This window comes from Typopeltis vanoorti, chromosome 24 (assembly GCF_054136105.1).
Source record: "Typopeltis vanoorti isolate ZY-2024b chromosome 24, IOZ_Tvanoo_1.0, whole genome shotgun sequence".
NCBI classification, from domain to species: domain Eukaryota; kingdom Metazoa; phylum Arthropoda; class Arachnida; order Uropygi; family Thelyphonidae; genus Typopeltis; species Typopeltis vanoorti.
The window spans coordinates 17,961,482-17,978,249 of record NC_143572.1 but is presented as its reverse complement, the minus strand read 5'-3'; the positions used below and the strand labels follow the sequence as shown (position 1 = coordinate 17,978,249).

Genomic DNA, 16,768 nt, shown 5'->3' with positions numbered 1-16,768 from the left:
CTTGGCCTGGTTACTCAAGTGAGCTGCAACAAACAAATTTAACAATTTTATTCAGCTATTAGATGTTTTAAATGAACACATGTACTACTACAAATAATATATTTATGACTGTTACAGAAATGTGTTTATCATCATGAATTTCCAGATACCATCAAAAGGTGTTCAAAGGCTATTATGACAGCACTACATTATTAAAGTCTGCATTATTATTAATCTCCTATCAGCAATTTTCCTATTATTAGTCTACTACTTGTCAGCACTCCAATATTGTATGTCACATTTCATTCTTCTAAGGCACTTCTGACTGAATCAATTCACCTAAGACTTCAGTCTGGGTCTTTTTCCTGCCATCTTGGCATCAAACACCTGTTTTGCTAACACCTTCTCTATCCCATTATTTTTAAGTGACCACAGATTAGTTCAGCTGACACATTTTTGAATGAAAACAATGTCAAGTTCCTTCCTAATCTCTTCATTAATATGATTCTGCCATTGATGCCATCTGTATAGGCACCTAATTTTTCTGAGAAATCTTATATCTCTGCCTCTAATATTTGATCAAGTGCTTTATTTCTGACTCAGCTGTCATATTCATAACTTGAAACTGGTCTTGTGTACTGCTAGTTCAGTGTTTTAGCTAATTTCTCTCATATTCCATATAAATTTATTCAACTGGCTTCTCATCATACAAGCTTTGCTAATTCTATTATCTATTTCCAGAATTAACTTGCCATTTTCATTAAAAACTATGCCTAAATAGCTGAAATATTTTACTTGTTTTATAAGCTTCTCATTCAGAATTCAGAGGGAGTTCCTGTTCCTGATTATTTTCACCGTTTTGGTCTTTTTTTATTGCCAATTTTCATGCCAAATTTGTTACAGCTGCTAATCAATCTCTGGAGAGGAATCTTGGAGAATCTGGAGTATATACATCTAGTGCAAATGTCCAGAGAATCTGGAGATTTGCACTAAATGTGTTTTAGATTAGGAGTCCATCACCTGCATAAAACAAAGAGATAAGTTTGATATCTCAAATTCTAATAAAAAGGTTTAATGCCACTTTTTTTTTTTTTCATAATGTGATTCCATATACACACACACACACACACACACACACATATATGTACATACATATACACATACACCCAATTCTTCATTTACATGGTAGATTGGTTCCAGAAAAAATTATGTAAAAAAAGAACAATGGTTCCAGATGTGAAAATCCGATACGAACAACAAGTTATTTTCAAACAAAACATGAAAATCATTGAATAAAACACTATTTAATTTTAACGGAATTTTTTTTTATTTTAAATACTTATTTAAAGTATATACATATATATCCTTCTTAAAGAAAATAGTGTGTCACTAATAAATTCAAAAAGGTCCAAATACACCTGCACATATGGTTATTAGTTAAATTTTATTCGCCATCCTTTCTGACAGTAGCCGTATTCTTTTGTGTGAGATTGGAATTAAATCAGTTCCATCAATTGAAACACTTTGGCTATCCTGTTCATACTGCAATGGTGAAATGTTTTCTTCAGTAAAAGGAATTAATCAGCACTAATTTCCAATAATTATGAAGATTGATTTTTTTTTTTATCACGAACCCTATTATTAATCTTTGAGATCCTGTTTTGACTAGATCTTGGTATAATTCTTCATATTACACCATACACTTGACTTCAGTTCGCATTTAAACTGTTCAGCATTTGGATCATGTAAGAAAATGACTTTGCAATTTACTAGCCATTTGAAGCCCTTCTTTAATTAATCCTGCAGTGAGTGGAATCTCTTCATCATCGCTTTCTTCTTTTTCATCAAGATTCTCAAGGACAGCTTCCATTATTTCGTCATCACTAACAGCCTTGCCAACTATCAATTCTTCAATATCTGCAGACAAAAAATCATCAAATTCTTCTCTGCCAACTGCATGCTAATCTGATGATATTGGGATATTCAGTTGTATGCAAAAGGTGCAGGGTTTTTCTTTTTCACACATTTTGGCCAAGTAGCTTTCTAGCATGCACTTAAAGTTGATGGTTTTAATTCTGATAACAACTTAGCAAGTTGACGCAATCCAAAATAGAAAATTTCTTCCTCACATCAATAACTGTCAGTAAATTATCCTTATCTAGTTTATCCAAAATGTATTGGAATGTTCTTCTTATTTAGTAAGTTTTGAAGATGGCGCTCACACCCTGGTCTAGTGGTTGTATTAGGTGGCAGAAAACAGAATTCCATATTCAGGTGTTCTAAAACAGGATGGACAGGCACATTGTCCATAATCAATAAAACTCTAAAGTACAGATTTTTTTCCCCCATCAAATAACATGTAACTTCTGGAAAAAAACACTGATGGAACCATTCATTAAAAATTTCTTTTGTAGCCCAACCTTTTTTATTCCAGTGCACTGGTAACATGTTAAAATCCACACCTTTTTTTGCCTGCAGCCTTAGGGATCGATTAATGAGTAATGGTTTTAATACACGATCTCCTGAAGCATTGCTGCAAAATAATAGTCACATGATCCTTAGCCACTTTAAAGCCACCAACACTTTTTTTGTGATTTCGCTATATAAGTTATACTTGGTATTTGTCTACATTCTGTAAAGTAGAGTAATCCCTGATATTTAAAAAACATGGAGGGGGGTCCCCAAAATTCAAGTTTAAGTACATATGTACCATACTAGGAAATGATAATTATAATGGAAATACCCTTTTGACAGAATTGAATTCAAAATTATAAAAATAAGCGCCCTTTGAACCATGCTAAATCAAAATATACAGTGCAAAAATAGAACTGCTTTTGTTTTCCAAACCATGTTATTTCAAAATAGTGTAAAAAGAGAATTCGATGTGCATGTGTGTGTGTGTGTGTATACACACACACACACACACACACACACACACACACACACACACACACACACACACACACACACCGATGAATAGTGGAGATAATCTGCATCCTTGTCTTACACCTGATTTTATATCGAACCAACTTCCTGTATTCTTTTGAATTCTAATTGTCGACTTATACAGACTATGTATTGACCTGTATAGTGATAGAATTTATTAAAACTCCAGTATATTTTGTACCACATTATATGAATATCATCCAGAGAAAAGAGAAGCTCTATTAACTACAGTAGTTTCCCCTTATCTGTGGGGGATATGCTCAAGTCCCCCAATGGATACCTGAAACTGCAGATAGTACTGACCCCTATATACTATGCTTTTTCCTATACATACTAGTGGCATTGTGTGCCCATTTCGATTGGGTGTGCTGTCATGGCTTATACAATCCACACTTGACATGAATTTTTTTTGTAGCACAGGAAACTTTCACAAGTGTGAACTTGTATGAAAGTTTTAAGAGAATATAGCACTGATGTGCTATATTCTCTTAACTGGTCTAATGCAATTAATTGTAACCAAATCTGCACAGAGTGGGGGACAATGTGTTTGTTTTAAGATACTGTATATTAGAAAACAATAATGAAGGAGAATGCTATATTTGGTTAGTATATTTGAATTACTCAAAGGTGTAAAATTTGGAAGAGGACAAGGCATACCTCTTTTAACTACTATACTGTTCCCTATTATGGGCAAAATATAAATTTATTGAAAATTATATATTAACAACTTGCCTACAAGTTCACACTTCATGCATGCAAAAACAGATGAAACTCAGAAAACAAAAACAGCATTCAATTGGATTGGCTGACACAATAGTCAATCACAGATTAGGTGCTATTGTCTCAGGGCTCACCCTGCCTCACCTTCTGAGAGGTTTAAAAGTATTAGAACACTAAGAATTAGACCCACCACACCATCTGATACATCTTTTCAAAGAGCTCAAAGGTGTGTCTAATGTTGAAAGCACATTTGGGCTATTAACGCAAATGTGATGCAATGCTTATGTGCTGAAAAGTGTCCTCTTTGTGAAGTATTATAATTATTATTATTACTTGACACCTTCAGGGAGTCCAAAGACTCATCGAGTGAGGGCACCTACTCTACAACTCTCCATCACCACCACTCAACCCAACAACTACACTGATGCCATCTATTGCCCACCACCACCACTAGTATTTTTACAGAGAATCACAAACATCCATGCCCATGGTGGGATTCAAACCCACAGCCTTTTGGTTGGAGAGTGGATACACTAACCATTCGGCCAACCGGGCTTGCTGTGTTTACTTTTAGGAATGACACAAAGTCTGGAAACAATCAGGGGAGTCTTTAACGGGAATAAATGCAAAAATATAATATGTGATATTACTATTCGGAGGATGAGAACAGCACACCTGGAATATTCACCCCTGATACATACCTATGATAAACTTTAATTTATAAATTAAGCAGAGTAAGAAATTAACAACAATAACTAATAATAAAATTATCGTTATAATAGAAATTATAATGATAATATCGTTAATCATTATATTATAATCGTTATAATAGAAAAATTATAACGATATACTGTAATAAAAGTTATGTGAACGTGAACAGAATCTTAGCAACAACCTCAGCATACAATTTTTCCCCCTTTCCTTATGAAGTCAGTTTTACTTAATAATGGCACCAAAGGGGCCATTATTAAGTAAACTAAGAGTTATTTGACACAAGCAAACAGTGGATCTGATAACTAAGATGGCTAAGTGACTAACAGGCAGGTAGCAACAGCACAGATACATTGGATAAAGGGATGATTGACATCCTGGGCAGGAAGGTACGAGATTTCATCATGCTACTCAGAATGATGTGCAATTTAAAACTTATGAATTGTTTATGTTTCATCTGGAATTTCCCATTTACTGTTTTTAGACTGGTGTTAACCACTGGTAGCTGAAACCGTGGATAGCAAACCCACGGATAATTGTGTGTGGGGGGGGGGGGGGATATCGTATATTCAAACCATGAATAAGAAGATATGAGTCATATAGCTTGTGTCCCTTTGCAGCTAGGTTATCAGGAGAATGCACTAATAGAGTTCAAAGCAAAACTAAATAGCTCCTGTAATTCAAAATTAACTGATATTTACAAAAAAAAAACAAAAAAACAAAAAAATGACAGAAAAGAAGACAGCTTCTTTCAGAATAGTGGATACTGTACGCCCACAGATGCGAGACCCTTTGACGCCTCTGCGCATGTCAAAAGAAGGAGAATCCATTCCGATAACAGAATAATCAATACGTTTCATGGGATGAATGTTTATTATTATACGAAGAAAAATTAGATTTTCTTTTATGAAAATCTAGTTCTTAAAGTGGTAACTATTTTGCCTGTATAACATTTGGAAAATTTATGTATAAAGCATGTGATTTGGTGTGTTGGTGACCAATTCCTACATCCTTTATTTCTTTCTCCCTTCAGCATGAATTGACTATTCTTGGCACAAAGCCAAGGTCAGCTCTATGAAGTGTGGGCGTACAATATCAGGGATCAAAATGACACTTCTGTTATAGAAAAAATGTACTACATATTTAGTCATGAATGGTCGATACTCTGGGCATTCTTGTCTGTTACTTTTGGTTGGTAGTTGGTATGCTGATAAAACAAAGTATTAGTAGTGTCCTGTGGTAATCATCAGTGATTCAGCTGGTTTAATTAGTGACTGGTGAATCCTTCTGGAATAAGCTACAATGTTAGAAAGGACCCAGAATCACCATTGGTGTAAACCTTTCAAAAATGAAACCAAAGGAAAATCAAAGTGACACAGGTTTACAGTCAAAAGATTTTTTAAATATAGATTTTAAATGCAAGGCAGGTATGTAAAAAAAAAAGTTCACTAGTACAAATCTGGAAAGGAACAAACTTTAATTACTTAATAAATCAACTAAAGACCAGAATTGAATACAGCAAAATATCTATTAAATACAACAGTGCAGATAAAGGAGTTTTCCCAGAATATTTGAAGTCTGGGAACATACGAGTTGCTCAGCTGTAAAAAAAAAAAAGAAAAAAGAATTAATGTGGTTCAAAAAAGCTAGCAATCAACTGCAAGAAAGTAATCACAGGTTTCTACCATGAACATATATCAAGCAAGGCACCAAATATGTAGCTATATAGTTCAAAAACGTTATGGTAGATGAAAATAACAGAAATATGGAACAACCTACCATCACATTGCACTATTTAGCATAAATATGTTACTACAGGATAGTCTCCTCTCTCTCTCTTTGGACTTCACCATTGTCGAGGTTTGTAGCCCTATCACTAATATCAATAGCTTTGATGAGAATAATATGCTCCATCCTCCCATTCATTTGACAAATCTCATGGTTCCTAACCATCCAAGCTTTAAGATTTACATCTGCTATTTTAAGCCCAGAACTTCAATGAGATGATGATACCATAGTTATTTTCAATGCTGGCAAAACACTCCTGTGTTTTTAACCCACATAAAGGATCTCAATTCACCATCCTTTTCAATAACAACACAAATCACTAGACAAGGTAATATCTTTTCTTGAATTGACATTAAATGCTAGCCTTTCCTGGCACAAACAAATCAGGTCAATTCCTTTCTTAGTATGTAAAAAAAACTAAACCTTTACCACATCCTTGTTTTATTCTGCAGAACAATTTTCTACAGTGTGTTTTCCCTAAAAGTTAAAATCTCAACATCTTCGACAAATAAACAAACACACATCAATGAAATTTCCTTCCTTTACTTGTCAACAGACTTACTTCAAAATTGATACTATGCAGAAAAGGGTAATCTGATTAATTAGTGAACCCCCACAGATTTATATGGATCACTTGCATTCTGTTTGTCTTATACCTTTTTTTTTAGGTATATTCAGAAGCAATATTCTACTGAACTAGCCACCACCATCATCACTTTTGTAATTATCAGATTTAATGGCTAAAGACTCACTGAGGGAAAAAAAAAAGTAAAACTTATTACAGCAATTTACAGCTTATATTTCTCCAGTGTTACATCAGCATCATTAGAACAACAGGAGCTAACAAGTAAACAATCAATATGAATCAGTTAAAAAACTACATTTAAAGTGACAGTGGCATCTGTTAAATAATTTTAGCAGGATATTAAATTTAAATGTTCATTTTTTGGATAACTATTCCCTAAATACAAGAGATTGATATGGAGTATGCTTTCAGATTTCTTTAATGAATGTCTTCACAGGATTCTTTGAACTTGTGTTTTCACCATGTTTTGCCACACTGGGTAGCAGTGCACTTGTATAGATTATGTATTTTCGAAGAGGAAGTTAGAACCAGTGAGAACAGCTATTGATTAGAAACAAACATTTTAGAAGGGGCAGAAGTTTTAGGGAGAAATGCAGCATAAGAGTGTCCTCCCACAGTGAGTCTGTGTGTAGAGGCTTAAGTGCTGTGAGGACATCATGTTGGAGGCTTAATGGATTTTTTTACAATACTCAGAAAGGATTAAAACAGAATTTAATGCCTCCTACAGTGAGTCCTTGGATGGATCATGTAATAATAATAAAGAGGTGGAAGTTTATGATCAGAAAGGAAGATAAAATCATTATAAGGGAAGCAAACAGTAAAAATGTGGATAAATCTGATATCTTTAATATATTTTGGGTGTAGATGAAGATTATGTTAGAAAGAGAGAAGAAGTGCTCTCAGAAGAAAAGAGAACTTTAGGAATACTTTAGTGCTGAGCCTCAAAGGAAACAAAAGAGAAACTATATGTTTAAAGGACAAACAGCCATATTATATGCTGGAACCAGACAAGATTTGTGCGATGCTTTTTTTTTTTTTTTTGCAAGAACAAGCAGGTATGTTATCTGGTTTGATTTTGATTATCCTGTGCTAAAGAGAGGAATAAACTGTGCTTATTGCATTTAAAAGGAATTAAGCAAAAATGTGAATACTATGATTCAATAGAAAGAAATTGGAAACTATTTTGATTAGATGTTTGAATTTTTTCTGCTGTGATGTGTGTGTGGGAGGATATCGTATATTCAAACCATAAATAACAAGATATGAGTCATAGCTTGTGTCCCTTTGCAGCTAGGTTATCAGGAGAATGCACTAATAGATAATTAGTGCATTTTCTAATTATTCCCTTTCAGATAATTAGCTTTATTTGTAAGGATGAAGAAGGTAGTTATGAGACAAACATTTTACATATATGGTTACATTCATGTATAATATAATTACGCTATTTATTTGTGAATAAAGGATATCATTTTGAATTTCTCTCTAATTCAATATCTTCAGTTGTCATTTTAATAAACTAGAATAAATACCAAACATATGAATCTGTTTTATCAACTGGATAAAACTAGTTAATAAACTAACTGATACACAACCAATAGTTGTATACCAATCCCAACACAAGCATTTGCCCAATTACAAAGAGACCAACAGAGGCGAGCTTTTTATTTTAAGTGTTTCCCATACAGTTTGTTTTTTAAATTTTATATTTTCCATTTTTTATAATGATTTGGATTTCATGCTGTAGAGATCAGACATGAAGTTTTGCCAAGCCACTTCAATCATCTAAGTTGGGCAATGGGTGAAGAAATTTGTCTCCTGCTTCATAAATATCCATGCACACAGTATAATCTGAATTTGCAGCTTGCCCAGGCGTGCCATGCATAAGCTGACTGAATATCATGGAAATGACAAAAGCAATAACGTGAATTTTTCCAACTATATTATGGTACAAAAAGTGATATGAAGAATTAGTTATATTATGGACTGAGTAGTGGAATTCATACTTGTAATCATTAATTAGATGGTGAGATTACAAGTGGTGAAAAAATTTACTGTTGATGGTTTCCTCCATTATTTTGAAAGAATTGAAATAGAAGCAATAGGATGATAGCAAGCTCCCCATTTTGGCAAACAGCTGCAGGACATCGTTATCTGTCACTCGGCTGCCAGACAGACACTTTCCTCAGCCTCCTAAACAAACAAACAACTCAAAATTAACAATTGGAGCTGAAAGTCAGAACACACTTCCATTTCTAGATATGCTTGTCTCAAGTCTTTCTTCCAGCAGCTTTTCCTTCACTGTTAAACAGAAGCTTACACATACTGGCTGCCAATATATACATAAATTCTTACCACCACCCAACACAAAAACTAGCTGTCATTAACCCACTAAAAAACAAGCTTTCAAATATTTGCTCCAATGAGCAAGCACTTAAACACAAATTAAAAATTAAAAAATCCACCTTTATCATGAGTTGCCTCAGTCCTGAAGATACTTCAGGCGCAGACTTTGCTTACACTTGGATCAAGGAATAAACTAAATTTATTATAGTCTAACCAAGTGGGAAAAAACTTCCAACATCTTTCTCTAAATCCAGAGTAATTTAATAATAAGGTGAGACACCTTTTGGCAACTCGTACAGGTAAATATGACTTCTCCATTGCTTCCGCCTTGGTATCACCACTTCTGGCTCTGGCTCCCACTGACGAGATCTCAATAAAGGTCGAAACCGGTCTGGCCAGTGGCCCTTCCCTTAATGCATAGCATTATACATGTCTGCAAGGAGATGTGCTTTGCATTATGGGAGATACTAAGACAAGGGGTGATGAGAGCTTGGTCTACCTTTACCACAAGCTGCCTCAGTCCTGAAGATACTACAGGTGCAGACTTTGTTTGCTTACACTTGGATAAAGGATTAAACTAAATTTATTATAAAAATTATCAGCAATACCTTCATAAAAAATGGCTACAGCAAAAATGCTATCAACAAAGTTCTTCACATGACTGCACCAAATAATAAAAACTAGATTACCATATAACTGTAGCCAACTTTAAACTTCCTGCCATATTAAAGAACTTAGCTCCTCCAAGGATCCACTTTATCCACTGGCCCACCCTGGCATATACCGTATTCAGTGTACCTGTAATTTGCCTTATATAGGTGAAACTGAAACACACTATTCCTATTACAAAAAAAGGAACAAAAATGACACACTAAATTCATTAACTATGGAAAATCTGGTCATTCTGTTCATGCCCTGAATACTCTACAAAGAATTGACTGGAAAGGCACCTGTTAATTACATTACACCAAATGTGATATGAACACAAATTTATAGAGGCTGTGAAATTCTCATCAACCATTCTAATCTTAACAATAATGATGGTTTAAAAATCTCAAGAATATGGATGGTCCATATTCCACCCACATAACCTTTTGGCTATTAATCCAGGATCTTATAACACATGCTAAATTATTGATTAGGCTACTCCTATTGCTGTATTAAAAGTATTAATATGAATTTGGTCTCCAACCATGTTATAAATAGGATATAGCCTTAAGGTTGTTTTTTATTTTTATACTAAAGGTCAGGCAAGTAGAATAACAGTTGATCAAATTATTATCACTATGACATATTGTTTGAAATGTAATAAAGCTTGTCTGTGTGTGTGTACTCCAGATGATAACCTTAATTTGAAAGTCGAAACGTTGGGAATTCAAGTAATTATTCTTAATATGGTTGTAGTCCCCATAATTTTATTGAATGATAGCTGCAGTACAGTTCAATGGAAAGAGAGACTGAAAAGGCAATAGTAGCATTGGAGAATGCTGCACAAACTGTATGAGGCCACTATATATGACTATACATGGAGTTATTTACCTGAGAGAGACGTTTTCTTTATTTTCTTTCCCTGTATCTTAATCAGCAGCTTTCTAATGATTTTAGAGAAAGTTAATTTCATATAGTTTATCAATATAAAAGCATAGAATGTCAGTAAGAATAGTACCCCTATTTGATTTATTCAACAGTGGTGAAATGAAAGAGGATTGATTTTATGCCTTTCATGAAAAAACTGGTAGTAATGTCAGTTTTAAGCTAATCAAAGCACAATTTCAGAGAAGAATTCTGTAGTCATGATAACCACTAATTGTCAGAACCATTCAAGACGGTTCTAACAAGTTTGTTAAGATGAAATTTGTTTATTTTAATGTTAAAAGTTAATTTCTTTCTCTCTCTCTCTCACATACACAAATACTTTTCTTTCAATTTTACTTTTAACAGCTATCTGACCAACATAAAATCTTTCTTCTTGGGATAATTCAAACCTCTAATCTTACCTGACATAATTAATTAGGTGTCCCCATAGCACAATTGAAAGAACAATGGAACATTGCGCTGTTCGAATGGAAAAGACCTGGGTTCGATTCTCGCTGTGATGAGGGGTATCCTTATATAGGCTTTTTTCAATCGAAGGTGAGTTAGCCGATCTCATGTGGGAGTAGGGTTTTTTCCCCTCCTGGAAACTTGGAATTTTCATCCTGAGTACAAACAAATCAGCCTTCAGAACACATGCAATTTACAGACAAAAAAATACCGTTGTTGGTGATGATGGGCGGAAGATGCTGTTGATGATAGTAGTGTCAGATGTCATCTCCTTCCAGGAGGTTGACTACCATGAGCTTCCACCATGTATGGTTTTGTGCTTCTCTTTTACATTCTTCATAAGACAAAAAGGTCCAGTCCTTAATCTTTCCCATCTCTTCTTTTTCCTTCTATAAGTGTTTTTTTGTAGGGATTCATTCCTTCGTATGTGACCAAGGTAGGTGGTTTTCCTTTTCTTAATAGTTTTCAACAGAGTCCTATCTTCTCCAATTATCTCTAAATTACTTAAATATAAAGAGCTAATAAGCTTCATTTCAGTGATATAAACAATGTGGATTTTATATTCCCTTAATTTAAATCTCTAAATTAGTTTTTCTGGCAGTCCATGGGACTCTAAGGTTCCTTCTGAGGGTCCACATTTCAAAACGTTTTCAATTTATTTTCACAATATTTTGATATTGTCCAGGTTTCTGCTCCATATAATAATGCTGACCATATGTAGCATTTGGACAGCCCAATTCTTGTTTTTGTGTGAATTTCCCTTGATTTTTGTGTTTCTTTTTTTCCTCCATCATTTTCAGTATCTTGTCATTCATCCAGGGTTTACTCATCTTCTTTTGAAATTTGGGAATTGTTTGTTTTACTGCCTTTTTTTTTTGCCCTCTTTAAATTTCTGCAAACTATCCTCAATCTAATCTTTCCGGTAAGGATACTTGGTGAGATCAGGAACATTAACAGCATTGGATTGTGCCAGTTCCTTTAAAATTTATCTTGTATTTCTTGATTTTTAAGGGAGCCAAGGATCATATTTTTCTATGTTTATATGTTTCATTGCTTTCTTTAATTTTTTGCTGCTTTAATGACCACAGGGTTGTGGTCTGATCTAATATCAGCCTCCAGCTATATTTTTGCTTGTAAGATGTTATTCAGAAATCTTTTTTTAATCACTATATAATCAATCTAGTTTCTATAGCTGTCTCTGTGCCATTTCCATGTAGAAGATAGGCTAAATGAAGTATTTGTTATTATCAGATCGTTTTCTTCACAGAACCATATTAATCTTTCACCTCTTGGATTTTTATGTCCCAGGCCTTGGTTTCCCATGCAGGAAGAGATCTTTTCTGAGCCTGCTTCAGTGTTTAGATCTCCCACACTGATAGCTATGTCATCTGATTTGGTGTTAAGTAAATTTTGAATGTCTTCATAGAAGTGTTCTACATCTTCATCTGGGTAATATGGACGATAAAAATATTAGTTCAGCTGCAATTTTTAATGCAATTGCTCTGTCACTTATGGGCCAAAATCCAAGTAAAGATTGAGCAATCTTATTTTCTTAGTACAAATGCTACTCCATTCCTATGACTGCCTCCACATGAGTATATAATTAAATGCTTCTTTCTATTTATTTTTCCACTATTAGTCCATCTGACTTCATTGATACTAGCAATGTCAATTTTCATTACTTCAAGTTCTTGTATAAGGTTATCTAACTTCCCAGCTTTATATAAGGTCCTTACATTCCAAGTTGCAATCCACCACAATGTATTTAGCAAAGTAGGGTACAGTGCCCTCCTGCGACGAGTCCTTGAACTCCCTGGAGGTGTCATGTAATAATAATAAAATAAGTACTGGTACCTTAGCATTCAAGAAATTCAATTTTTTTCATTCAAGGCATATTTCTGAACAATTAATTGATACAAATCTGTCTAATAAATGAATGCAATACAGAAGATGGCAATTAGGCAAATAAATGATTTAGCTTCCTATTGTGCTTTTTCACACATTCATTCAGTTTCTGATGCTGGCATTTTCTGCAGTTACCTGTAAATGTAATGTTGAACCCAGAAATCAATGCTTTAGCTAGATAACTATTTTTCACAAACAATAGTGAAAAATGCATTTTTTAAAGTATTGCCAGACCCTTGTCAATAAAGATCTTTACGCGCCATAAATGCATACTTAGCTATACAGTTTCAAGTGCTGTAATTTACCATACTTCTAGAATAATTTACTTTTCAATGGTACTTAGCACTTTGTGGTAACAAAATTATAATACACTGAAAGTTCACTGCTGCAATTTCTACACTTAATAATAGTTAAATGGTAAGTTTTGCCACAAATGCGCGGGGGGGGAAATGCAAATTGGTATTGGTAATTTAACAAGTGGAAATCCTATCTTAATACACGTTTTCGCCGAATTAAAATATTGTATAGACTAATGTCAAACTACCATATCATTCGTTATGAGATAGCTACCACTATAACATAATCATGATACATTAACTTATTCGAGTTAATATTTTTTGGGGGAAAACGGCCGAACTGAAGTCAATATCGGATGCCATACAAGCACATCATATGTACATGTACATACATTATATATATATATATATAAACGCACACACTTGGAAATAGTGAAGTTACCTGACTTCTTGAAGTCTGACTTTGGTTATGTTCTAACTGCGAAGCTTGCGTCTGCGAAGGAAGAGTAAAGTCAGTGAAATCGAACTCCGAACCTTGAGTATCAGCACCCAGGAGATCAGTTCCTTCCTCAGGATCCAAAAACGTCAATGTTTGTGAGCTCGGCCCATAAGCGTCAACACTCATTTCACTGTTATTTTATCTCAAATCGCACCATACAAAAAAAATGAGGCATGAGTTTTCAAAAAAAGGCATTAAAAACACATCGAAAAACCTTTTCACTTATTATGGCGTTCCAAAATACACCACCTTACAACGAAATTACGCCATCTTTAGAAGCAACTACAATCTTCGTATCATGACGTCACTTAATGAACAAGATATTGACAAGAATTAACTATATTCATATTTTATTCGATATTTTTAATCCCCAAGAGAATATTTATAACATAAATTTAAAATATAAGAAAATATGAAATGCTCGATATGGTATTTCTGTTATCTTAAACTACCACGTGTCATCTTTCGTCACACAGAGTCCATGTTATTTATTATTTTTTTTTTTCTTAAGACACCTGGTGGCCAACAAAATGATTTACAATAGTTAGCAAGATGGCGCCGGTGTCGATTTGCTTGGAAATTGTGGTTACATATGACTGCTTCGTTTAATATAAAATATATTATTTATATTTATTATGTATCATTAATTAATGGTAAGTGATTCTCTTCTAGTTATGAAATATTACAGAATTAGTGCCAAATAAAAATTTTAATTGTCTTTGGCAAAAAAAAATAAAAAATATAAAACATTAAGATAAAATTTCAGAAGTTTAATTATTATATTGCTATCATTAATTATTAATGTTGACAAGACGATTAATACATAAAGTAAAATCGAGTAGTAAATTGACCAGCAAGGGAAAAAAGTAATATTCCTAAATAGTCTGGATAGGCATTTTAGATTTTGTTTTCCATTTATATATATATATATCACCAAAGCGGTGGAAATACTTTTAAAAGAATTTGTTCAAGTAGAGTAGAATGAAGAAATCACGGGTAAAGACATTAATGTATTTTATTTCTTATATATAAAATTAATATATTATCACCCATTTTGGCTTCATGCTTCAATTTGACATACCCACCTACAAAAGGCCATAACTCTACAGCACATATTAGCAACATAGATTAGCCAAGAATTAGATGATTCTCAGACTTTGCTGATTTGAAGTCCTGCCAGGATAGTTTACCATTGTGTTCTGGTGCTACACCATCTATACTTCATTCTTTAGAGAGGAAAATATAGGCAGGCAATAAAAAGATGGAAGAGGAGGCATGAGTTGAAGACTGAATGGAGAGGTCAGAAGACTTGAGGCAATATTAGCTGATGCAAGAACAAGAGTGGAAATTATAGCCAACAGATTGAGAGAGTGGATGAGATAAGAGTCAAGAAAATGAAAGAGTAAAGGAAGTGAGAAGGTGTAGGAGAAAGAGAGATGAAGAGAAAAGGAGGAAGATATCAGTGTCCAAGAGAGATTCCAGTGCCAGGAACAAACAATTTTATGAGGGTGTAATGTATGAAGAATCAGTGATTTGTGGTGCACAGGATAGAATGTTAGAGCACTTGCTTGGAGGTAAAATTGAGTTGAATGTGTGTATGAGAGGATAGTGATGGTTGGTGCAAATGTCATGAGAGGTAGCATGAATTGGATGGCAAGAGATCAGAGATCAATGTTAGGAATTGTGCAGCAAAAAAAAAAAAAAAAAAAAAAAAAGAGCTAGAGGTAAGATAGCATATTGTCCAAATACAATAGTGCAGAATAGAAGAGAAGAACAATAACAAATAATAGACATAATAGAGAGAATGCTTCAAAAGAGAGATCTGAAATATGTAGGTGTTTATAGTGCATTGAAAGATGGATATGAGCTGTATGCAAGATATTAACTGCATTTTTACATGGAAGGATGTAGCTATTTGGAGAGATTGTTGTTGTTCTTTTGGCAAGTTGAGTGTGCTATAGCTAGGAAACTAGAGTTGCCAGGAGGATGGTAGCAGAGGTGGGATAATGTATCCTATATTACAGAGTTCACATCAAATGAAATAGTTACTACAAAGTTTAAGAGTAGTAGTGGATCCAGGAGGCTAGCATATTTCATGTATAATAATGCTAGATGCATTTAGAAGAGAGAGAAGATTGTCATTGGTTAGCTTTTTTTAGCCAAAAGTTATTGACATTAGTAAGACATGGCTAACACTGGTTATTGGAATAGAATGTGAAGGATATAGCATTTTCAGTTTTGGATTGAGCAACAGGATGGAGAGAAGGCGTATTGCTGATGATAGATGAACTGTAGCCAACAAGAGTAAAAGTTGGGCAGACAATCAGGGAAAGCATTGCATTTGAGGTTGTCTGCTGTGAGATAGTACAGTATGGCACCAAAAAAAAAAAAAAAAACAGTATTGATGTTATGGAGGTTTATTAACAAAGAAATATATGTTTACACATATCATGTGTAAACATATATCGGTGGAATCTTGGTCAAATAAAGCATTAAAGTCGGTAGAATATGTGCTCAAAATGGGCACATTGTCTTTCAAGACAGGTTTCATAGTACATGTGAAGATTCTCTGTCATCTTGGAGAACAAGGGTTGGGACATATTGTGTAATTTTATCCCTTAGTCCATCAAGGTTTGAAGGTTGGGTCATGGTGGAATACCTATTCCTTCAACATACCCCAAATAAAGGCATCAGTGTGAGATTATGAAAACATGAAGGGTACAGGAATTCTGTTAACCTTGAAATGAGCCTCCCAGGGAAGTGTTCTGATAAAAAATATATATATTATTATGTAATACCTCCAGAGAGTCCAAAGACTCATTGAGGGGAGGGCATCTACTCTACAAGTTTCTATCTCCACCACTCCAATAGCCACAACTTCATACTTGTACCTTTATCATCTACACCAACGCCATCTACCGCTGATCACCACCACCACTAGTATTTTCACAG

At 34.1% G+C, this 16,768-nt stretch overlaps 2 protein-coding genes across 2 annotated transcripts in view; one reads left to right on the top strand and one right to left on the bottom strand.

The window, feature by feature from the left end:
* Upf1 (Upf1 RNA helicase) overlaps positions 1–14,069 on the bottom strand; it is a 230,831-nt gene extending 216,762 nt beyond the window's left edge. Inside the window, exon 1 of the mRNA XM_090414072.1 lies at positions 13,760–14,069. Coding sequence (XP_090270198.1) covers positions 13,760–13,942 — 183 coding nt within the window. The 5' untranslated portion in view covers positions 13,943–14,069. The remainder of the gene's footprint in view (positions 1–13,759) is intronic.
* A 310-nt stretch (positions 14,070–14,379) lies between these two features.
* LOC150092961 (poly(A) RNA polymerase gld-2 homolog A-like) overlaps positions 14,380–16,768 on the top strand; it is a 197,358-nt gene continuing 194,969 nt past the window's right edge. The window contains exon 1 of the mRNA XM_090413719.1: positions 14,380–14,469. Coding sequence (XP_090269845.1) covers positions 14,409–14,469 — 61 coding nt within the window. The 5' untranslated portion in view covers positions 14,380–14,408. The remainder of the gene's footprint in view (positions 14,470–16,768) is intronic.